Source organism: Aphelocoma coerulescens, chromosome 1A, assembly GCF_041296385.1.
Source record: "Aphelocoma coerulescens isolate FSJ_1873_10779 chromosome 1A, UR_Acoe_1.0, whole genome shotgun sequence".
NCBI lineage: Eukaryota > Metazoa > Chordata > Aves > Passeriformes > Corvidae > Aphelocoma > Aphelocoma coerulescens.
In genome coordinates this window covers 79,035,239-79,059,561 of record NC_091014.1, presented here as the reverse complement: position 1 = coordinate 79,059,561, position 24,323 = coordinate 79,035,239, and the positions used below count along the sequence as shown (strand labels likewise).

The window sequence follows — 24,323 nt, the reverse complement described above, 5'->3', positions numbered from 1 at the left end:
TGTGGTATTATCCCTTTTGACTGAAGGTTTAAGGCTGTGTTTTGGAAATTAATTTGCAGCCTGAGGTTTGATTATTCCCAGCTGTAATTAAAAAAAGCAGGTAGTACCTATTGCCAAGTTAAATTTTTTCCCACTCTATTGCAGTAAGAGGTTGCTACTGTTTCTTTTGGATAAAAGTTTGCTCACTTTGGGATACTTTGAGCTGCATCTTAAATGCTGCAGAAATTATAGCCAGTGCAGAATTTGGCACCTTGCATATTGAGTGAGTTACTCGTCTGTTAGCATCATGAAATGTCATTCACTGGTATAATTGTCTTTTTCAAGGTTACTTTTAAGAACCAAATCCTGATACCCAGTGCTCTGCAAGGACTGTCTCCTCCCTGTGAGGTACTGCAAGTCAGAGTTTCTTTATTTTCTGAAGATGTTCTATAGCCAGCAAAAAAAAATAAAAGGAAAGAATGTGGAGTTCAGAACTACTGCTGTAGTGGTAGACACCGTTTTTGATGAAAAGGACGATGTTGGTGCCAGGGGATCTGCCCGTTCAATCAGCGGTTTGGTGTGTTGTACTCCTAATTACTTTTTAAGAGTTTATTGAGTGTGACCCACCCAAACCCTGTCATTCTGCTAAACTCATGAAATTACTGAATGCCATGTCCCAATGCTTTTATGTTCTAAGCTGTTGCCTGTCCATCTGTCTCTCATAACACTGCAGTACTGCATCTGAATCTCTCTGCTTGCTAGTTCTTTCTGTTGTTGTCACATCATGGGAGGGGTTTTAATTCATATGCAAATAATACAGTTCTTACTGTAATGGTGATTCACCAGGAAAAGTCTGACAAATGTCTCTGATAGGAAAGCATTAAAAGCTTTTATCAGCATTTTCTGTAGGCTTTGAGTAAATGCAGCGGACAAAAATAAAACAGCTGAAACAAGGAGTGTCTGAGTGGCACCTCTGTCATTCTGTGGTGATTGATGGCCTTACCATGAGTAAACAGTTACTGACACAGGAGAATCTTTCCTGTGTACTAAAGGCACAGCAGCCATAGTTATAATTACAGCTCATCTTAAAATGCCAGGTTGAAAACGCTGCCAGCTTAATCATCCCTCACGGAAGTACAACAGTCTCTGTTGAAGGAACTGACCGGGTTGCTGTGATCTTGTAGCTACCCGAGCTCTTCAAATTTGTGTCAGACTTTGAAATGCTTTAGTTTAATGCCAGTCAGAATGAAAACAGATTTAATCTCTATAATGCAACCAGGGCTGATGGAATTATCCCAGGTCCTCCAGGACATTAAAATCAAAGCTGCTGCTGCTATCAATATTGCTTTCATATTATCTCATACACGCTTCAGATGGGAAGAAATTTCATAATTTGAAATAAAATTTTATAGAACAATATAACATTTCTATATGGAGTAAGTGTTCTCCCCGACATATGTAAACATATTCTTTTAATGAATATGTATAGTTTTTGTGTTTTGAAGCATCATTTATTCAGCACTGTTTACAGCCTGTTATTCTTTCTAATTATACAGCTGATAAATATTCCAGTGCTATGACCCTGGGAACAGTACTGCAAAGTACAAAACTGCTTTTTAAAGTTCGCCTCCTCTTGTGTTTTACCAAAAGGATTCTTCTCCTTTACTAGGGAAGGGCTGTGAAGGAATTATGTAGTCTTCTGAAACCAAGTGCCACAGAAACCCATTTGAAGACAGCTCTATTCTATTAGTATTAGGAATTAGTGGTAGTGTAATAGTACACTGTTGCCCAGTTATCTTCCCCAAAGCAGACATTTCTGTTCAAGAGCTGAAGGAGACATGCATTTGCATGCTATTTTTTGGTTTGTGTTGTCAAGCCTCTGTGCTCTACTGACCTGTGTAACTATTCTGTAATCATCTATTTTAAAAAGGCAAGCCCATCTTTCTTTGCATTATTTTTTGAAGACTGCAAACACAGTAAATAATGTTGATATTGATCTTAAGATTAAAGCCACCATTGTCTCTTAAGAATTAAACCTACTGGTCTTGATACCACTTCAGTCTGTATTGATAATGATCCACATTCAGTGAAAGGCTTCAGCATAAGTAGGAGGAAAAAAGATATCTTCATTTTTTTGTCCAATTTGGAGTAAATCTTGAACCTGTTTTCAGTAGATTTTTTTACACTGTTGCCATTTCAGGTTTCCTTTGGTAATATTCAATCGGTTTCAGAGTCTGCTTACCTCTTGTGAGCTGCTGTGCAGCTCAGTTCAGGCTGAAGAACCTGCTCAAATGGAGAGATAAATAGGCAGTTTTCCCCTGCTGAGTTGATGTTGGCACAGCTACACTAGTACTAGCATCTGAAATACCTGAATTAGCTTAAGTGAGCTGTGTCTGTTCAGTGACTCTGGCCCTGGACAGCAGTTTAAAAGATTAGCAGCCTTGGGTTGTGCATCATGTTTTGCCTACTTAGGAGAACATTTCAGGACCTCCAGTGTTGTGAACTGAGGAGAAGCAGTTTGCTGAAGAAGCTGAGCCTGTAGCAGTGCCCAAGCCTCTAGGACCGACTGCAGCACTCCTGCTGGATGGGTTTGTTATGTGCTCTAGGACCGACTGCAGCACTCCTGCTGGATGGGTTTGTTCATGTGCTCTAGGACCGACTGCAGCACTCCTGCTGGATGGGTTTGTTCATGTGCTCTAGGACCGACTGCAGCACTCCTGCTGGATGGGTTTGTTCATGTGCTCTAGGACTGACTGCAGCACTCCTGCTGGATGGGTTTGTTCATGTGCTCTAGGACTGACTGCAGCACTCCTGCTGCATGGGTTTGTTCATGTGCTCTAGGACTGACTGCAGCACTCCTGCTGCATGGGTTTGTTCATGTGCTACTACCGCCATTCGCACAGCAGCCCCTCTGCTCCTTCTTGCCACATCACCTGTCTTACAGCATGTTCCTCTGGCCTCCCTGGGGATAAAGCTCACAAGAAGGGAAATAAGTTGCTTTTATACTGCCCTTCAATCAGAAACCTTGTCTTTTGCGTGGTAGTATGTCCTTTTTATGGTCTTAGAATCATTTGGCAGTTGCAAGGTCTGCTGAGAACAACTTGCCATTACAGACAAGTCCCTTCCAGCAGAGCTGACAGTGACACCTGCACTTCTCCCACATGGAGCAGTGTACATTTAGCTTGCAGAAGTAAAAAATGCAGCTGCGATGCACTTATCACATCACAGGGCATTTTTCTTACTTTTGTTCAAATTTCACCTTGTTTCAGTTCCAGAAAACAGTCAGCAAAAACCACAATGGCTTTCACCCCACTTCTTGACCAGCACTGAAGTTTTAGCCAGCAGGATGTTCTTTTCTTAAGGCACGGTGGCAAAGATTTTTCAGGAAAAAAAAAGTAACGGACTGCTATCCATATCTCATTTTCCTGGCCTTGGGGTTTTCACTTAAGAAGTAGAGATGGGCAACAAAGGATTTGATTGCAGAAGGTATATGGCTTACATGCTATTTGAGGCACCTCCAATTTCCATACCAGAGTAATGGCTCTATAGATAGAGTTACGGAGATATTCTTGGCTCTGCTCCTGAATCATCAGCGAAGATTGTGGGCTTACTATTAAAAGAATAAGTGTTTCTTTATAATCAAAACAGATTACTCTAAAGAAAGTGAAAATGACCAGAGCTACAAGCCAGCCTGTCTTTCCCAGGATACCGATAGCTGGAAAAAAGCAGAGGTCATGGATCATGTTCTGTCACTTCACCCTGTTGGTATTTTTCATGTTTCAGGCAGACATCCAAAATTGGATACTTTTCCATGAAGCAAAAGCAGCAGAAACAAAATGGCAATAATAACACGCCCATTATCCATCGTTCCCACACCTACACTCTTGACACTACAGCTGGGAACCTGATGTGCACCTTTTCCTTTCTTCTACTCTTTGCCTCCATTAAGTCACCAGAATATTTGTATTTCTTCATAGCACAAACGTATTCAGAATGTTTTATGATAATCCTAAAGTATCTAAAAAAGTTTGCTTTACTTCATGGTATTACATTTTGAAAGGGAGGCAATAATGTTTTTCTAGATATGATCTAGGCAGAATTCAAGTACTCTCTACACTGGATCTGTGATATTTTTGATATGCTGGTACTTCTTTTAAAGCAAGCTAACTCTCTTGGACTGTACAAGAAACACCTGTGTAAACCCAGAGAGAAATTTCACCCACAGAAAATACGTTGTGTAAGTCCACTCTCCTGTCAGATGGTGAACAATTTTGTCTGTTGAAACACACCTTTTCCTCTTGAAATACATGATTCTTTGACGTTTTTTGATACAGTGGTTTCAGTTGTTATTATTCCTGATAATAAACTTCTTTATATTGATTGCTGCAGCAAAACTTTAAGTGCATTTGCAACTTTATTTTTAGATGAAATGTAAATAAGAAATGTGTAGTATTCGGTTTGTCTTTCATCATCACTCCTGCATAATGCCATCTTTCACACCACCACACGTGTTTAGGATCTCATTTTATTCCTTCTTTGCAAGGTGAGGAGAGGTGAGACAAGCCAACGCTACTGTGCAATAAGGCCAAGGTTCTTTTAATTCCTGTTGCACATCACCAGCTAAAAGGACAGAAATAGTTGTTTTCCCTAACACAGACCAAATGAAGACTTCAACTTCATTTGAGATCTGCTGTTTTATGATCTGGGTGATTACCTTTGTCTCCTTTCTTCCCTGTATGTATAAAATGTTTCTGAATTCTATTTGTAAGAGTTTCCCGCTGCTGGGAAAGAGTATGGCAGGGTTGGTTTTCTGTAGCTAGTTGTTACAGCCTTTGGGCCTCAAGATCTTGCTACACACCTTAAGAATGTTGCTATATATTGGTTACTCACTAGGAAAGTCAAAGAATAGCTGAAGCATCTTTGAAGGCATTGAACATCTGTCATGTAGCACAAATGGTGTCTCTGTCACCATTCCCTTCTGGGAATATACTGTATTGTTTGAGTGCTTTCAGTAAAATTGTCTCATTCCCCTTTCTAAAATACTTCATGAACATGCAGTTTAACCTAATGAAATGTAACACAGGTCTTGTGATTAGTCCAGTATCTGTGCTTATATTCTCATAATCTGTTCTGGAATGTTTAGAGCATGATAAAGGATGAAAATGTTCAGCCAGAGTAATAATAAATGGTAGTTATTAAAAACTGAGAAGGTGAGTGCAGAAGAAGAACATAATGTGTTTTTCTTATCCTGTAAGGTGCAATTTGGTATCAGCACAGTTGTTTAGGGGGAGGTGTGTGGGTCTTGACTTCCTGTTCCACTAACAGACATATAGCCCAGACAAAAATATTTGTTACTGCTTTTCAGAGTTGCACACTGGTAGAGCATTTATGGTATCTTCAAATCTTTCTAGAGGAGCCCTTTAAGTTTTGTAGGATAATAATGTAATTTGTTTGGGTTTTTTTCAGACAAGAAGCCCTTCTTGCTGCCATTAGTGAAAAAGATGCCAATATTGCTCTGCTAGAGCTTTCATCCTCTAAGAAGAAGACTCAGGATGAAGTGGCTGCACTGAAACGAGAAAAAGATCGTCTTGTGCAGCAGCTCAAGCAGCAGGTAGGTACAAGAGGGCTAGGAAAAAATCCAGTTAATTATCTGGTGTGGGATTATTATCTTGATCTATGGGACTAATAATGTGTAATCGTGTCATATATTAGGACAGAAAGTGCATAAATAACAGTTTCAAACTAGCTGCTGGACTCAGCACTGAGGGAAGTGTCTTTGTGGCACTGCCTGAGTAGTAAGTGTGTGGCAGAATGTATAGGAAATTGTGAATGAAGAGGATGTTTGTTATTATCCTTTACAGGCACAAACAGTCGCAGATTCAGGGAAAAGTAGTGATACTTCTCTTGGGGGTTTGTATTTGCTTTGTTGGGGAAGAAGCATATTTGGAAGAAACTTCTCCTAGCTGCACAGCTCAAATATGAATGTTACACCACACAGTCTTTCCTGTGATTTCTGATTGCAGCAGGAGCACCACGTGGGAATGCCAGCTTCTAGAATAGACTTTGGGAGGTCTCATGCTTGTGAGGGGATTGGTGCCTTCCTTTTTCTGGCCTCTCCCTTCTAAGATCTTTCTGTGTTGGCATAACAATTAGAAGAAGCGTGTTACTGTTGAAGCATTTAATAGTATGGTTCAGTACTGAATGCAATGTAAAAAGTACATTGCCAGTAAAACACAGGGGAAGCAAAAGGCATCCCTGGCAATAAGAGATTTAGGATCTGAAAAAATCTGTGTAGGTTTTTCACTTCAGCACTTCTGGTGGGTTTTCCTGAGTTATACCCTTGCCACATTCCTTGTAATAGCACATATGCTGCTGCCAATCCAGTATCAACTTCTTCAGTACCACCATTTCCATCTTCATAAAGTTTTATGTGCAACATTTCATCTGTCAACCAGATGATTTCTGTTGCTGTCAAAGAACATAAGACAAAAACAGGTCGGCACTGTGATAAGGGATTTCTGTGCTTCTTCCTTAGGAAACACAAGTAGGTTATTGGCCATGTTGTTTAAGATAACAATTATTTACAGTTTAATTTAAGAACAGTACTTTGGGGTTTTTTGTGCCAGCTTCAGAACGAGCAAGAAGTATAGCTTACAGTCTTGTGTTATTTACTTTTGAGCAATAGTAATAATTACTGTCACTGGTCAGCCAGGTGATCTGCTAAAACAGGAGTCAGAAGTGGTCACAACAATGTCAAGTACTTGTTTTTTTCATGTAATTGTTGATGCAGCAGCTGTAACATATGGTACCACTCATTCCAAGAGAAATTAACAGTTAACTTCATTCTTAGGGCTTGTTGTCCTAAGCTTAAATTCTGGTGCTTTCATGCCTCTTGCCCTTCCCAGTTTCCTTCTGATTGTCTTTTGTGAGTAGATGGAACAATCTGTAGTGTTTTGGGGTGAGTTTTTTCTGCTGAAAATTTATGTATATTTAATTAACGTATTAACATTGTGCTTATCTGTAATGACGTAGGTTTCAGTTAAGAAATTTTTTTTAACATTGTTATAGCTCCTATCCTTATCTTTCAGTGCTGGTAAGCCTTACAGTATCATAAACTCTTTCTAAAAAGACATGGCCATTTCCCTTAAGGATATGAGTTCTAAGTGCTTTTCTGTGTATGTGGGGGATACTTAATTTCCCAAATAAACAAAAAGTGCAAAGGAGATTAATTTGAAATTGTTCTTGGTATGAAGTGAGACCAGTTATGATCTGAGGTTGGAGCAATAGTCCTTTTTCAAATATTTCATTCTTCAAATAATGCCTTTGAAGATTCTGGTTCCAAAACTGCCATTAGCTGTAAAGACTTGTCACTGTTTAAGATTGTTTAAGATTTTAATCTTAAAAAAAAAAAATTAAGAAAGCAGAAAGTAATCTCCTCAACACATCTGTGCTATGAGTAATATAAATAAAAGCTACATGTGTAGTATAAAATCACAGGTATTCTCCAGTACATCCACAATCCCCAAGGCAGAATAAACGTTTACATATAAACAGTCTAAACTATATTTAAAACATACCTGAGAAATATTTATGTGAACAACAGAGATTTGACACATCCTCCCTAAATTCTATCCTATGTTTTAAGGATGTGTCATCTTTTATCCTTTTTTTGTGTGCAGCTTTCAACACATTGATAGAAAAACTCCTCATTGCTTATTATAGGACGGTATTACTCACCACCTCTGTAAGTTGCAGGGAATCTAAAATTCCATTTCCTTTTTCAGTGCCAGTAGTTTTGGTAGGTATTTTTTCTGAATAAATTCAAATCACACCAACTTTGACAGCTCCAGAAATAGGAAATGGGTCAGAAGAGATGGCTGTGAGATTTTACAGGATCCTCATTACCAATGTAGTCAAGGGGAATCTCATTTTTCTACATGCTTTGCAAATATTCTGTGTACTTGGCCCTTACACTCCTCTTCAGTTGTTACAGGTCACCAGCCTCGTATTTTCCAACAAAACAGCTATGCTGCTTCCTCAGTTTAAGCCTTCTCTACACGGACCCTTTTCTGCATCTTGGGAACAAGGGTCCATCTGTGTTGCCAGCTCCACAGAACCATGTCACCTTTCAGGAACTTCCTAAGAGTTTAACTGTAATTCTTAAATTTACAGTAGAAATTGTGAATGAAAAATCTTTCAGACTTGCACATGTATTGAACACAGCTGTTCAAGAAAGGCAAGTGATGCCACAAATCAAGATGTTCTGGAAGACTTTGAAAAGCAGTTCTGGAACCGAAAAAGTTTATTCAACCCTTCAGATTCAGAGCTGGGATCCTGACCTCAGTCATTTGTGTTTGAGAGCTGCTGAGCTCCCTGATAAGTATTTGGTGTTTCAGTCCATCCTATTCCTAGGAAATGCTTAGGCTTTGTGGTGGGAAAGCAGCTCTTTCAGTTGGTGGTCAGATGCAGTTGAGTAAAAAATTCCCATTTCCACGTACGTAGGACGCACACAGAAATGGTGAGCAATATGGGAAGAGGGTGGTTTGTGGGAAGGGTTGTGCGTGCTGTGGTACCAGCATTGCTGCATCTCACTGCCAGCTGGGAAGAGCTTCTGACCGAGTGCTTTAGGAAAGCAGTTTCCTGACTATGCTGCAATAGTGAGTGTGAATGGATCCAAGCATGCAGAATAGGATTTGGATTATGTCTTTTCATTGCTGGTTACCATTGGCTGACTTGCTGTTAATTGGCCTTTCTTAGAGTGTAGAAAGATACAATGCACTCACAAAACAAAAACTTCTTCCTACAGTTTCCTGTGATTTTTATTTATTTAAAAATATCTCTCAGACACATAGATTGATCAAGGGAAGGTTGTCCAGAATCTGGAGGGCTCTGCTGTCATTCCTTGTGCTAACTCTCTCCTTTCCCAACACTGTCATGTTCCTGGTCGCTCACACAGGAAGGGCACTGCTGCTCAAGAGAAGGAAGGAGTCCAGCCAAACACATTTTGGTTCTTTAATTTCTCTAAGTATGTGCATTAAAGTTTGGATGGAGAGAAGCGTTTTGGAAAGAGGATATGGCATCAATGTTGTTTTAATTTAGAGTTTCTAGGCTCCGAATTGCAGGAATGTGCCTCAATATAGAGCCCATTTCCTAATGAGGCGCTCGGCATTGACCAGGCTCTCCAGTAAATGGAGCTGCCTGTTTCATATTGGTTGTCAGTTTGTATGAGGGATTTCCTCTATCATCAGACAGCCAGGGCGATTGCAGGGCGAGGGTCACCAGCTAATGTGGTCCCAATTTACTTCCTCCCAGGGCACTTTGTCTCCGTGGGTAGTTCCTGGAGAAGCAGTGGTTGGGAGGCTGCTGCACTGGAGGGGGCCAGGCTGATGCAAGAGCAGAGAGCTGGAGGTTGTGTAACCAAGTCCAGATGTGGCGCGGCGAGCGCCAGCACACCCGGGGACGCCTGGAGAGGGCCCCGGCGTGTGTCACACCGGGCTGACAGGGACCCGAGGAGCTTTGGGCTGCTTCGTGCCAGCACAGCCACTGCTCAGCTGTCAGGATAGAGCCTGTTTGCCTTTTACCCCTTCCCTCGTCTGGCTGAGTTTTGATATCAGGTTCTATTTATTGTAACAGAGCAAAGCACTACTCCACAGTTCTGAGTGGTAAAGGGAAGGCATATCTGAACGGGATGAGGTTTTCCTGGCTGTGGGCTTTCAGTCTTAAACACCTGGGTTTTTCTGCTGGGAGTTGTTTGTAGCAAAGACTGTCATTTTCTGTATTTGTACAGTGTGTAGCACAGTGGGTGCCTGACTTGACCAGCATCTCTGTCACTGCCATGCCATAAATGTGAAGTAATAGTGTTAAAATTTTTAGGAGGCTCTGAACAGTATTAGTGTTTTCTGACAGCTTGGAGTATTATTCAAATTGCTTGTAAATCTCCATATTCACTTGTATTATTATGTAATGTTTCATAATCCTTATTATAGCAGAGGTTACCAGGAACTAGCTTGACTCAGTGTTACTGATGACAAGATCTCAAAATTTTCATTTGAAGTCGTGTGACTTCAGGTTAGATTGATACTACGGATGTTTTGTTAGGCTGCCTATGCCTAAATAAAAGTTATTTTCAGATCAGTTCCTCAGTCTTTTAAGAGCATGTTGAGTTTTCATTCTATACTTCAGCACACTCAGAGAACCACCCAGCTTAAGCTTTCTCCATGTATTTCATAAACATACATTTTCTTTTGTCATGCAAACTGGTAATGACAAATAATGAATAGTATGGCCTCAGGAGAGATCTCTCTGCAACCTGGTTGATTCATCCAGTTACACCCATAATCTGTTCTTAAAGACTTCTAGTGAAGGAGACCTTCAGTCCTGGGAAGTCTTTTTTATGGCTTATCTGTCTTTATCATTATTTGGAATCTATACTGTCCTTTACTGCAATTTAAGATCATTACTATTTTTTGCTATCTATTAGGGGCATAGAAAAAAAAAAATTACTGCCTTTCATGTTCTTGCCATAGACACTCTTGCTGTTCACTTAGTGAAAAGAGCTCCTTCCTATTTTAATAAAGGGAGATAAGAAGCCCCATGCTATTGTAAGTGTGGGTTTTGTAGTCAGCCTACTTGCCATTCAGAGGAATCTTTAATACCTGTTGTTCCATTCTGCTTCTATATCCTCATCAAGATTGTGCCTTCCTCTGTGGGCCAGCATGAATTTGAGGGGCTGTTATTTAACATTCCCACAAATGGAGAGGAATTACTTGGCAATAACTCATAATTGGTCAAATAACTAATAATTAACTGGTAATAATAGTATTTATGCAATATTTAATATACATTTCATCTAAGCAAGCAAGTACCAAAGCTGTTTTCTCTGTGCTACTTTGTGCCTCTTCCCTGTAAGATTTTGACTGGCTCTCTTTATGAGGCCAAGTTACTGCAAAGACTGGTTTCCCAAGTAAATGGGGTTCATGGGATCATGAGAAAAAGGAAAGAATTGTAGAATCCAGAGTAGCTTCTCACCCCAAAAATCGTGTTTTTCCATTGTTGCTTGTTTCCCTGGAAACCCTGCACACTGATACCTGACACTCCTCTGCTGTGAACTTTTCCAAAGTGAAGTTCCACTGGCTGGAGTCATTTCTGTTTATAACAAGAGAATGTAAAACAGGTCAAAGGAGACTGACAGGCAAATGTTTTCCTGTTGCTGCTGTGGAGCTGTATCAGCATGACCACACTTCTGGCAGTTTTAGTTACCACCCTGCCCAATGAAATAATACAGATTGTGAGAGGCGTGCAGTTAGTCTTTGCTTTACCTTAGCTGCCCTGATTTGAAACCATGTCTGATGAGAGTGATTACCCTATTAGTAGGTGAATTTCTTCTCCAGGAGGCATGGACACAATCAATGCAGGTAATTGCTAAATGTGGTGCTGGTTTGTGACAGAACCCCTGTTGTTCTCTGAAAGGTTCCAGCAGTCTGGAGTTCAGTGAGAGGAGGCATCCCCAAGCCACTGTCAGAAGGGAATTTAGGAATATGTATGTAAGCTGTCTGAGTGTGGTGATGTTGGCTTCTTTATAGCTGAGAAAGAAAAGTTAATATTCGAAATGAGTGATGAGAGTCAGGGCACTTGGATCCATTTTTGTTTATTGATCTCTTTACCACAGTGCCCACATACTTGCACTGGCAAGAATGCAAATAGATGTAAAAGTGGGGAAAGAAAACTTGTGTGATAAGAAAGTTGAAAACAGGCAGATGAGTTTGAAGGTGCTGTGTGAGAGGTTTCTTCATGAACTGGGCAAAACAGAAGGTACTCTTGAGTTCTGGTGGCCTCTGAGTGCCAGGTTAACCAACTTGAAACAGGAACAAACAGATTAGTGTACTTTGCCAGAAATTTTTCAAGGAATAGTGAAGATTTTCAAGAACTATTGTCACTTGCAGTGGACTTGTTACATAAGCAGTGCAGTCTCAGCCTCACCTATGCACTGCATGGTCTGTAGAGTCAATGTAAAGTCACCTTTTTTCAAGTTCTTGTACCACCAGTGTCTGGAAGGTCACTTGCAGCTTTTCAGTTACTGGCTTTAATACACAAAGGTGCCAAAATACATGATTTTTATAGTATGTTCTTAGCTGTACTGGCAGTGTAGCTGGCATACATGTGAGCAGGCAGAAGTGGGGGAAATCACTGTGTACACTTCCTATTCAGGAAGCTGTTGGACTAGAAACAGAAGAAACTTCTGGCTGAAGTGAATATATCCACTAATTGGCTCTCATCAAGCATTGCCAGCTGTCAAATTTAAGCATCGTGGCTTTTGTCGAAGGCCTATAATCCACTCAGATTATCAATCACAGCATGGCTTGTTTTGCCAGGCTTTGCTCCTCAGTAATTGTTTCTGTCAAGGGGGAAGTCCCTGCCAGGAGCAGACCCCAGCACCCTGACAGCAGCGAGCAGGCACAGAAAGCAAGGCCTTGTCATGCCCTTGAGCACTGCTTCCTGCAGCACGGCACTAGAAGCCCTCACAGATTAAAAGAAAGCACCTTCTCCCTCCCATGTGTTCCAGACTTTTTCCCCATCATTTTTAATCATCTTTTAGCACAGTAACAGCACTCAGTGCAGTGTCAGCAGTCTTTTCTGGGGCAGCATTTCATCTTTCCCTGGTATTACTTAGACTCTTTCCCCTCTCCCTCCTCCTTTACCTTTACCCTTTGCCTCTTGCATGACATAATAATAATAATAATAATAATAACAACAACAATTGTTGTTGTTGTTGTTATTATTATTATTATTATTATTATTATTATTATTATTATTATTATTATTATTATTATTATTATTATTATTATTCAAGGGAGCCCTGGCTGTCACTGGCTGCACCATGCCAGGGAAGGGAACTGCCTCTTGGAACCGTGTGAGTGCATCTTCCTGTGCCTGTGAACAGCCATGTCTGCTTTCTGTTTGTGCCTTCAGCCATGTCACAGCCTGGAGTTTTTAGGGTATAGCTGTGTTGGTTTCCTGGAAGAGGAAGGTGCTTTGCCTCACTGAGAGAGATGGCTTTAAGATTTCCAAAGGCATTATGGAACTCAGATGACAAAACAGTACTTGATACCCTTTCTTTCTGGACATTTGTAATATTTTTTAAAATACTGTAAGGACTAATATTTCCCAAGTTGGAACTCAGATTTCAAAGACCTGTTTCACTCTATTAGAAATATTACTCCATTTATTGAACATACTAAGATTTTCATATTCTAGTTTTACAGCTTTTTAATGGACTAAAAATTCTCACAATAAATTTATTGGATAATTGCCAACAGCATTTAGTGTCACATATACAGTAGCTCTCATTCAAGGCTTATGAGCTCCCTATAGCAAGTTATTTAGGCAACGTTGCCTCTCTCTAGAAAATCAGAATTGCTGGACCAGTCTAGGTTAGCAGTTGAGAGACCCCCCATCCCATTCCTGTAAGTGACCAACTTGATGGTGTTGGATATCAGGAAAGATTGTTAGGCCGCCCCTGGGAGAACCAGGCTTGTTAGCACTATTAAAGAGGTGAGAATGCTTGCTGAGCTTGGTTTTCTCAGAAGACTGCACTAGAAGATCTAATTTGGGCCTGAAAAATAATCATTCCTTTGTCTGTGAATAGTATTTCTGGACATTGGTGCAATGTGAAAATAGTCACTGTCATTTGACATCACAGTTGTACTATATAGTGGTTTCCTGTAGTTATTGTGGCCCAAACCACTGGTCTGATGCACAGTGGTTTCAGTTAAATAGAGTATACTGGAATTGGTCTTTATGTACATACATTCAGCAGAGTATTTATAAGTATTTATATCATTCATTCTATTTCTTTGCTCCAAATATTATGTTGAAAATAGTTTCTGACAGTACTTGTCTTAGCTGATGAGTCATGAGATAGATGTAAAATCTCAGAAAGAGTGGTTTAGAACAGCTCAGGATTGCCAATAGTTGTTCATTCAAGGTATACAATTATGGGTACATCTTCTTTTGCTTAACTTCCATGGTTTGTGGGGTAGCTGGGAAGGACCCATGCACGACTGCTCCCTGATTGTCGTCCCAGTGGCAGGATGTGCATCAGGGGTGAAATATTTGAGACTTTCCAACCATTGGTCCTTGTGGCTGGGCTGGTTTGGCATCACTCTTGGTATTGGAATTGATGATGTCTGAAGGATGACCGGAAAATACCGTGAGTTTATGATTACATTTAAATTGTATTATTCAGACCCATTGTTTAGGGAACTCTGAAGTGTTGGTGACAGGGAGAATTCCACTAAACATGTGAAAAGTCTTGATTAGATAAATCCACAAATAGGTTGTTTTTTTTTTTTGTGAAGAAACAGAAATTTCACGCCAGAATTTCAGATTCGGGAAGATTTTGAATTATTTGCTTGAACTTGGGGAGGATGGGTGTGTAAGCATCCTTACAGGTATTTCATTGACTGGATGCAGGTTTTTCTGTACTAAATTATTCCTGTTCATCTGGCCTGTTTTACCTGACAGTGACAATTGTCTAGGAGACACATGTGTCCCTTTATCGAATCTCCATTCAAAATGTGCTAACTTGGTACACTATGCTTATCTCTTCCTGTATTAAAGGTAGTATTCCTCAGGAAACACACAACTTACTGAACAGTTTCATACTAAAGCTATGAAGTAAAGCTTTATTTGTGGTTACTTGTCTTTGGATGAAAAGCCTAACGAACCTGTGACATTACCAACTATCTTATATAAAAAACAATTCACATATTGATAATCAGTTTAAAAGGAGTGGCAGAAAGCTGAAAGGCATTTTTCCAGCTTTAGTATTGGTTTTAATTTGTGTAAGACCTGGAACTGGTGAGGTGATAGATGATTCAAGGTGTGTTCCAAAAACATGTTAAGGAGAAGGTGAAGTCAGAGATATGAGGTGACTGATTGGGTTCATAAACTAAATATGTAGAAGGTTTCAAGTAGATTACAGATTAACAGTTGTATGACTTAATGTGTTAGTGATGTGTTCTTTACTTGAAGGGGGAATGAATGATGGAAAGATTTGTACACCTAGAATATGTAATGAAAATTAATGATCTATAAGATAGAATATATTGCATATTTGTGATTTTGCTGTGTTATTTTGGGAGTAACATAATAAATCACTGCTTTTTTTTTTGCTTGAGAAGAGAAAAATGCATAGTCTGCAAAAGAGAATTTTAATCCCCACCATCTTAAAAATTTATAATGGAAAAAATTAAGTCTTAACTGCATGGAATGAACTTCAGCTTCAGTAAACAGTGAACTGTTGATGAACAGTGATCTCAGGTATTTTTGAGCTTATGCACTGAACTATCTCTCAGTCTACAGAGTTTTTTTTTCTCATCCGCTGTATTAAGCTCCTTAAATTCTGAAAATAATTTCCCTTTTTGAGACTGTCTGATTGAGCCTAGTCCAGTATACCATATCTCAGGCAAATGAATAGGTAAAGCAGGGGAAAATAGAAGTTTCAGCTTGCAGTTGGAAATCTAAGATATATGCTGTCAATTAGGACTAATTTTTTGATAATAATCCTTCATTAATTGACATACCAAGTTGTGGAAATTGATAGGACAGTGTAGCAGGTTTTTCAGAATGAGACACAGATTTATGGAATTAGGCATCAGTTACTTATGATGGCTTCTGCAAATGGAGGGGTGCTGGTGACTACAGATTCCCCTCAGTTCTGTCAAGTTCACAGTGTTATGTTCTGAAAAATCCAAGTCTTTAAAAAATTACTGTTCATGTTTAAGTGCAGAACACATGGTGCATTTACTCCTTAATAAGTACCGGCTGTTTTCTACAGCCCTTTTCTAAGATGAAGAAATACTCACGACCAAAGAAAAGGTGTGCAGATTTTCCCTACAGGTCATGTGTTTGCCACTTGACGTTTGTGAATGTAGGGAGGGGATGGAGACTTTTCTACTGTCTACTAACTTGGAAGCTGTGAGGAGTCTGGAAACAGCTGCCAGCTCCAAAAGGTACAAGATGAGAAAATTGATACTGACAGAGATTCTGCTTCCAGTCCCTCCCTCGAATGGGAGTCTGGAGACAATGCTGTCAAATCTGAGTTAGTGATTTTGGCAGATCATCTTTAGGGCAGTTGTGGTCAGCTGTCCCTGAGCAGACCTGTATTGAACACAAGATAAAGGCACAGTTTCTGTGTGCCCCTTTTTGCCTTGAATATGTTACCAAAGGTTTTGAGTTTTTGCAGTAGCAAGAAGTGCTTTTAGAGATTAGTCCAAGATTTTGCATGAAGACAAAATAAGTCTCAAACTCAGCTATCAAAAGATTGCTGTCTGATTTTACTTGGCATAATCAAACATTTATCATGTGGATATAAGAAAAATTTTCTCATTATGTACCCTCAATTTCAAATAGGAGTCATTTACCTTTGCAATTACATGTTGTAGAATTTTAGATTATCAGTAGTACAGGTGAGTGTTAGTCTCCAACTTTTGTAAAGCTCTACTCTCCAAATATATGTTAAGCTGTCATCCCAGTACTGGTGCCTGGAGGAAGTAGTGGTCTTTTATGGATGAATACAGCCCTGGTTGAGGGGTAGCCATTTAATTAGAGCTTTTGTTCTCTTTGAGTACAATTTTACAGTCACAGAACCCAGTCCTTTGTTCTCTTTCTATTTGTTTACCACCAATGCCTGTCTTAGTCTGAATACAAATATATCGTGTAGTTGAGTAAAAAAAATAAATGGAGGTCTCACAGCTGACTCCAGACAAGTTTTTCCTCAGGATTTAAACAACCTAGGTATCTCTTGTTTTTAATAGTGGATTTTTGTTTGGGGTGGGAAACTTAACATTTTTAAACATTCTGTTTCACCATTGTACTGCTCTTAATCCTTTTAATAGTTAAGAAGTCACTCTTCTCACTGTTTTCATCTTAACATGAAACATTACCATAATTTATGACACCAAGCCAGTGTGCTCTCCATCTCCTAAATACCAGTAGATGCAACCTTGGCTTTGCCTCCTTTATTACAGCGAGCAACCCAAACTTCTGCCAATTGCTGACAGTAATGGTGTTGCAAAAATAATAAAAGCAATATAGCGATCCTTAAGAACACACACACTCACAGGTTGTTTAAAACTTGGAAGCCTGCATGAGTTTATTTGCTCTGTGGAAGTATTAAGGACTGTACCTTCTCATTTTAGTTTTTCCCTCCTTTTTTTTTTTTTCCTAAGGGGAAATATATTTACTTATATATACAGATCTTCAAGCATCTTTCAAGTGTCTCCTATATCTCATATGGAGGTATGGAGGCAAGATGTATGTTCTTCTGCACTAAAAGAAGAAAACTTTCACAGATTTGGTGGCAAGGATCCACAGACTGGGAAGTGAATTAGTTCCTTATTTTCCTAGACCTTTTCATTGCTATCAGATTATGAAAAGATTTTTTGATGCCTCTCTTCCCCCCTTTCCTGATTACCAAAACCAGCTAGTCCTTCTCTATTGTCAGCCAGAAATCTGGTTTGTGATATAAAGAGGGCTTAAAAGTATGAAGGCTTCCTTGTTTCCTCCTAGGTCTTCTAGTTGCAAATCAATCAGTCAAGGTTGCTCTTGTCCTTCTATTCATTCTTTTCTGTTTCTTCCTCTGCTTTGTCAGGGCTCTTTAACAAGTGGCATCACCTATCTTAAGTTTAATGACTTAGCAGTAAAAGGATTGTTAAGAAAAACTCACCAGAGGTATGACAGGCTTTTTTCTCATCTTGTTCCACAGATCTTTTTCTTTTAGTGGTTGTAGCAGAGAGAATTCTCTAAGGTGTTTTTTCTAAGCTTTACAGAGTGCTTTATGGTGCCCACTGGGTGGGCCGCTGCTCGTATGGAATGGCATCTTATAATGTAAATCACAGAAAGACAACAGATTAGGAATAGAGCAGGCAAAGACAGGACTACTGGAATGCAGACACCGTAGAGAAATTCATCTGGTCAAACTGGCACATCTCTACACATTGTGTGCCATGAATTTGAAATGTGGAGAGTAAGAGAATTTCTTTCCTTAGTAAGAATAATTTTGGCACCGATACAATAGAAAAATGGAATATTTTTTCAGTCTTTCCAGCTTAGTATCTAACCTTTGATGCAGACTTAATGGGAAAAATCAACCTCTCCTGGAATAACAAGGAAAAAAAAGAAATGTGTTGGTTTATTGTGGTTCTCCTTGCTTGTGTACTGCCTGCAAGAGCAGAGGAATGGACAGGAATCATCTGTCCAGCTCTGTACTGCACATGTGCCGCTGTGTGCTCGGGCAGCAATCCTGCCTCTGTGGGCCAACACAGGGACAGTGAGGATGGACAGGAATCCTGTGTCTGCAGACCACACGCACTGATGGTGTGGACAGACAGGAATGTAATGTCTTGTGTGTTTGGGTACTGAGGCAGGGCGCTTCTAGGTGGATGTCAACCCCAATAATTGGCCATACAGAAAAAGTTCTTAACTTTTACTTAGTTTAGGGAGCAAAGCTCTGTTGGTTGTCAAAGGAAATGCCCTTTCAACTCTTCCCTCCAGCAGTTACCATGCAGGATTTTGCCTGGATTCAAAGATGAAAGCAAGGCACAAAAAGAATAATACTGGGTTTCTTTTTCTTTTATATGCAATGGCTTTTAAAATTAATTTCAGAACAAGCGCAAATAATCTTGAGGTTTCGTTGTGTGTTTTTTTTAAAGTTGCTATCAACACTGTTTATATCATGTAGACACAGATCCATTCGTGTATACACCCAGAGCTGGGTTCTGGGCAGTCACAGACAGTCTGTGTTGAGATGATACTGAGCAGCTCACATCACTTTAGCATCTAGGAATTTGTATCTGTACATAACTCCTTTTTTTGCCAAGAACAGCGTGTATAGAAGGGAGGGGGGGGGTTGCTATTAACAGCTCTTTGAAGCTACAGGCAAATGCAGTTGAAGTGGTGAGTCATATAACAATAAAAATATGTAACAATAAAAGGTCTGTGGTCAAAACACTGGCATATACTCTCCAAGATTAAAAATTGCTGGATAAAAGAATGCTTTTACTGTATTTATTGTAACAACACAGTCACAATAGACAAAGATTGGAAGACTTACAAATCACTTCAGCTAGGAAAGGTGTGTGTAGATACACATGAGCAGATGGCCTACAAATGATTTTGTTGAGCCAGGAGATCATGGCTAGCTTTTAAGATTTCACAGTAGGATTCATCTTGTGTGTAAATTCTTATACGAGATTTTGCCAGTTCATAGATACCACTGGACTGAGAAACTTTCTTGCTTCAGACCAGGAGAAAGACTGAGACAAAAGCAGAGTGACTGAAGTGGTTGTGTTAGACAGGCAGCGGTGTGAAGTTGAGCATATGCAAGTGGATTTATTTTGGAAAGGAGAAGCAAATAGGACAGCAAAGGAAAGGGGGACAGAATAAGGTAGTTGAGGGTAAGATGAGCAGGGTGTGGAGTGACGCAGAAGTGAAAAGGGAAGGAGAAATTTCAGGCCAAGAGTCATAACAAAACAGTTTCATCAACGATGTCAAGCAAACTTTGTTCTGTATTTGAGAGAAATATTTCCCTGTTCGATAGGATAGAATGTGTAGGTAATTTAGGGGGTTTGCCTTCAGATTTTTCATAGATTTTGTAAGATTAACCTTCTCTGGAGTGCTTAGTGTTGATGCTTAAATTGCACAAGTTTAAATCACAAGATCAATAAAATGTTGATATGTATTTCCAACCTTAGCATAACCTGAGATACCTTTGACATTTTCCTTTGTAAAACACGTGTCACCAACCTATCAAAGTTTTTAGGAAGAGTTTATGCTCCGAAGTACATTTCAACTTGTTTTTCTTGCTGCTCTTTTGTCTTTGCTTTTCTATTGTTCTATAAAATGTAAGGTTAAATTTTTAGTTTGGACCCACAAATACACAGTAAGAGGGGAAAAATGAGCAAGGGGCAAAGTACAATCAGAAGTTTTCAATGGTTTTATTAATGAGGACCATGACAAAGACTGGTATGTCCTTTTGCATTGTTACTGAAGTAGCATTTCACTTTTTTCTTAAAATGAGTTGTCTTTCGTGGTAAGTATCAAAGCAGATTAAAGACACAATAAACTGTATATATTAAACATTCAGCAGACACATGAACTAATCATGAGAGGCTTGCTTGCTGCTGATCACTTGAGAATTTGTAGCAGGTCAGCCTCCCAGAATCTTAAAGAAAGGCATGTACCAGAAAATTCCACTTCTGTGCAGCATTTAGTGCAAGGATATATTGAGAGTCTACATCCAAACTCTTACAATTCCAACAAAATGTGTTAGTTTGGGCTCCAAAGAAGAGTTTAAATGACAGTGCCATCCATCTGCTTAGCTGAGCTGTAGTTCCTATCCAGTAATTTTTCAATTTATTGACCATTTTCAAGCAAATTTGACACAGGAAAAGAAGTCTCAAAGATTTTGTAATTTATAGGAACTTAATTAACATCCACAGCTGGGTAGAGGTGAAAAGAGCCCAAAGTAGAGCTCCCACACAGGGAAAGGCAAGGAGAATTGAGCTGTGATATATTTTGTTTGGCTGTAGCATACACATATGGCTGGCCATTCAGAACATACATACTTTCACACTGGTCCCAGCTGACTCTTGCCTGGAGACACCATGGGGGAGGCAGGCTGCAGAAAGAGATTATTATAGGGTTGAAGGCCATGCTTAGAAGATGGAGAATACAAATCCAAAGCACGCAGATTTCATTAGTCAATATAGAAGGGGTAATAAAGTGGACTCACATGCTCTTCAAGGGTAGCCATGCTGTCTGCAAAAGAAATCACTTCTTTACTGGTTAAAGAAGTAGTGAAGATGGGACAACACTCCGAGAGTGGGTGTAGGAACATAATTTAGCAAAAAAGCAGTTGTTAAGCTAATTTAAATAAATTAGTCTTTTCTGTTTTAAGGGCATGTGGCAGCAAAAGATATTGATCTTCTATTCTCTTCTGCAGCAAGACCTTTCTCTTCCATAGTGTGGAATCAAGATCAGACTTGCCCTAACCAAATGCACCATAGGGTAGGCTCATAACCCAAAAAATTCCTACTTATTTTAAACCTAGAGTATACAGGTTTTATCTGCTCAAAACTGGAATGTGAATAGAACCAGTTCTCTTACTTTACCTTAAGAATTAAAACAGCAGCTCATTTTGTTTGCCTTTCTGTCTGCAGATCAATGTCAGTAAATAATTTCTTGGGTTTTCTGTTGTGTGAGGGATCCAGGATGCTTTGAGGATGTTGTTATGGGTTCCCATTTGTCCTGCTGATCCTGCCTGAATGGAGTTTCTTGACATACAGGCCACCCATTCTCTGTAAATTAGTTTTACTGTATGGTGGTAAATGTCCTCAGACTCCAGCACTTGCTCAGACATCTTTGAGATACAGGAAGACACACCTTAATGATATTTCTCCCTAAGACCCTTACATGCAGTGGAAAGATGACAAGGAAATAACATACTTGGCTTGCTCTTGAGTAGTTAACCATGAGAGGAGATATTTTTTATTTGTAGCTTCCTCTCAAACCTGTGACTGGGCAGGTTCCAGCTCTTGTGAAACAAGTAATTGAGAAAGGCAGTTCTGTTACCACTGATCTTAAACACATCTTGAGGCATCTCTAAAGAGAGTAAAAGAGAGCTAAAGGAACATGTACTATAATGATTGTATGGTATAACACAAAAAGGAATCCCAAATACAGATCTGATTTTTTGTGTGTCACTGGTTTTCTTTATACAGGAATCACAGCCATAGATTTCAATAAATTTTGTCACTGGGCAATTCCACATTAGTTAGTTCATCCCCTAAGGAGCTAAGTTCCAAGAGATACATTCCTGTGCAGGGAAAATTTCAGTTCCAAGTTTATTTTTTAATCCCATCCACATATGTCTACATATGTCAAATCTCACAGAGCATGCCATATCTGGATGATCTGCCTTCCTTAGTTTAGTTCAGAGGCTTTTTGAGTATGAATTCTTCAGGATGAAGCTTCTCAGTAATTTTCACGTGTGGGGAGATGAACAGAAAAATGACATCTTTAAACATGGAAATTAGCTGTCTGACAAAGTCTTTCACTTACAATGTAATATTGTTGGAACACTGCCAGCAGCCAGTGCAGAAGGCAGCATCTCAGGTAGAACTGTGTTGAATCCTGCAGGCTTTGACAAACCCCAGCAGCTGCACACGCTCTTTGTTGGGCTCACAAAAACACAGGCTCCAGCATGTACAGAAATGTAGTAACAGGAATGGGTTTCATATCTATGCAGTTGAAATTTGTGCTGTTTGCTGCTAACAGAGAAATCTCAGTTGCTAAAACTAAACATAGCGAAAAGGAAAGCCAAACCTAACTAACGATGTGTCTTTTAAACCTTACAAACAAAGATGGCAACTATCTCTTTACAATTTTGAAAAATGTCTCCTATTTCATTCAATATTATGCGTGGGAAGTGGGCACAGAGTAAAATACTTAAACAATCTTTCAGAGTCCTAATGCTCAAGGTTGGTATGGGCTCAAGGTAGGTGTATGTTCAAGGTAGGTATAGATGTACTCAAGGTAGTTATGCAGGGCATGCTATTCCGATAACAGGGGTTATTCTTTCTGTGTTTCTGACAGCCAGATTCCAGCAGGGAGCTGCTTGGCCATTAACTGGGATTATGGCTCACTGCAGGTTTCTAACAAGTAGAAAAGAACTATCTGAAAGTCTTCAGAAGTACATAATTACTGAATTCGGCCCACACTTAGAAAGAAAAATCACCTGAGTTTATCCATTATACTTCTATGTTATTAGTGGTAAAAATATTTCTAAACTGTTACTTTTGCATGTGCTTCCAGTGAAACATTCAACTCAGATTAAAATGGGATAACTCCTTCAATGTACTGACACACTGCCTCCACCACGTAGTCATTTGTCACAAGTACAGTCATTGTATTAATATTTACTTCATGTGGGTTTTTTTAAACTCTACATTAAAGGATTAATAAAGCTTGTTTAGACTGATTAGCAAAACCAAAGTACCCCACGCAAATATTCTACAAAAAATGAGAAGGTAGTCACTGATGTTGTGGTTTGTGCTGCGTTTCATGGTGGAGGAACAGATTTGATGCAAACTCTTTGGGTAAGTTACTACAATGAGCATATGAAGCAGACTAGATTAATAGAGAGAATGCACAGTTTATGGGCTGCTATCTGTTGTTTATTAAAGAGCTTCTCTAGCGATACAGAAATGTGTGATCCCCATGAACAAAACTTGGTTTCAAAAACTTGCCAGGGTAATGGTTACCAGAACACTAGCTGTCCTGCAGAAATGCTTAAGAAAGGTATGTACTCTCATTAGAACATACAACTTTGTGCAAGCTTTCAAATAAAAACATTCTGTAAAATATATTATAAACAATGTCTGTAGTTAAATCTGTGGGTTTCAAATTTGTATGTGGAATTCCACAATAAAGAGTTTGTCAGACCTGGGCAGCACTCCTCTAGGCTTTACCAGCTATTTTCCAGAATATGTCTCTGACTTTCCCTCAAACTTTGTGGATCAGCATCAGTTCTGGTTTTTCTCATGTATTAATTTAACTGTGATAATATCTGTTAATTTGATCTTTAGTGTTAAGGTGCACAAGCAAGCTACCAGTGTAGCCTGCAGTGAACATCAGTGAACATAAAATAACTTACTTTTAGGAATCTGCAGGTGAGAGAGTGCTTTGAAGCAGTACCTCCATGAATGAGGAACTTAGTAATTCATTAAAAATTCACTACAGTTTTTGCAGGTAAAATAGTGTACATGTGCAGTTTGCAATGAAAGTTTTCAGGTGTTGGTTATGTTAGAAACAGTTTAACACTGGTAATTTCTTTGTTTACCCGAACATTTAGAGATTATAGAATACAGGCAGAAGTGAACTATAAGGTACCCAGGAAAAAAAAAAGTAATGAAAATACAGTGAAATCATGGCAGGACCATGAAACAAACAAAGAGAGAACATTTAAAGGAAGTTCTGATGCTGATCATTCACATTCATGATTAAAACAAGTTTATCTCATGTTTTCTCCTGGTGCTCTTTTCTTTTAATATAACTGCCTGCTGTAGCAAGGGATTGGGAAGAAGAAAGAGTTAAATAATGATGAGAAGCAAAAAAAAGGCATTAACAATAACTGTATCAAAGAGGCAAAAGGATAATTGCAGAAATTCTGGGGTGCAAAAAGGGAGGGGTGGACAAGATCTGATATTTCTAGAGTATAGTCTAATATATGACATGGGCAAATTGGGGTTTTTTAGATGCAGTACCCTTGGAGATGTTATGCT

At 39.3% G+C, this 24,323-nt stretch overlaps 1 protein-coding gene across 8 annotated transcripts in view; it reads left to right on the top strand.

Annotated features, from left to right (window-relative positions):
* Window positions 1-24,323, top strand: part of ERC1 (ELKS/RAB6-interacting/CAST family member 1) — a 282,351-nt gene that overhangs the window by 219,997 nt on the left and 38,031 nt on the right. For all 8 annotated transcript variants that reach the window (XM_069003679.1, XM_069003676.1, XM_069003675.1 and 5 more), the window contains one exon: window positions 5,446-5,590. In XM_069003679.1, coding sequence (XP_068859780.1) covers window positions 5,446-5,590 — 145 coding nt within the window. The remainder of the gene's footprint in view (window positions 1-5,445; window positions 5,591-24,323) is intronic.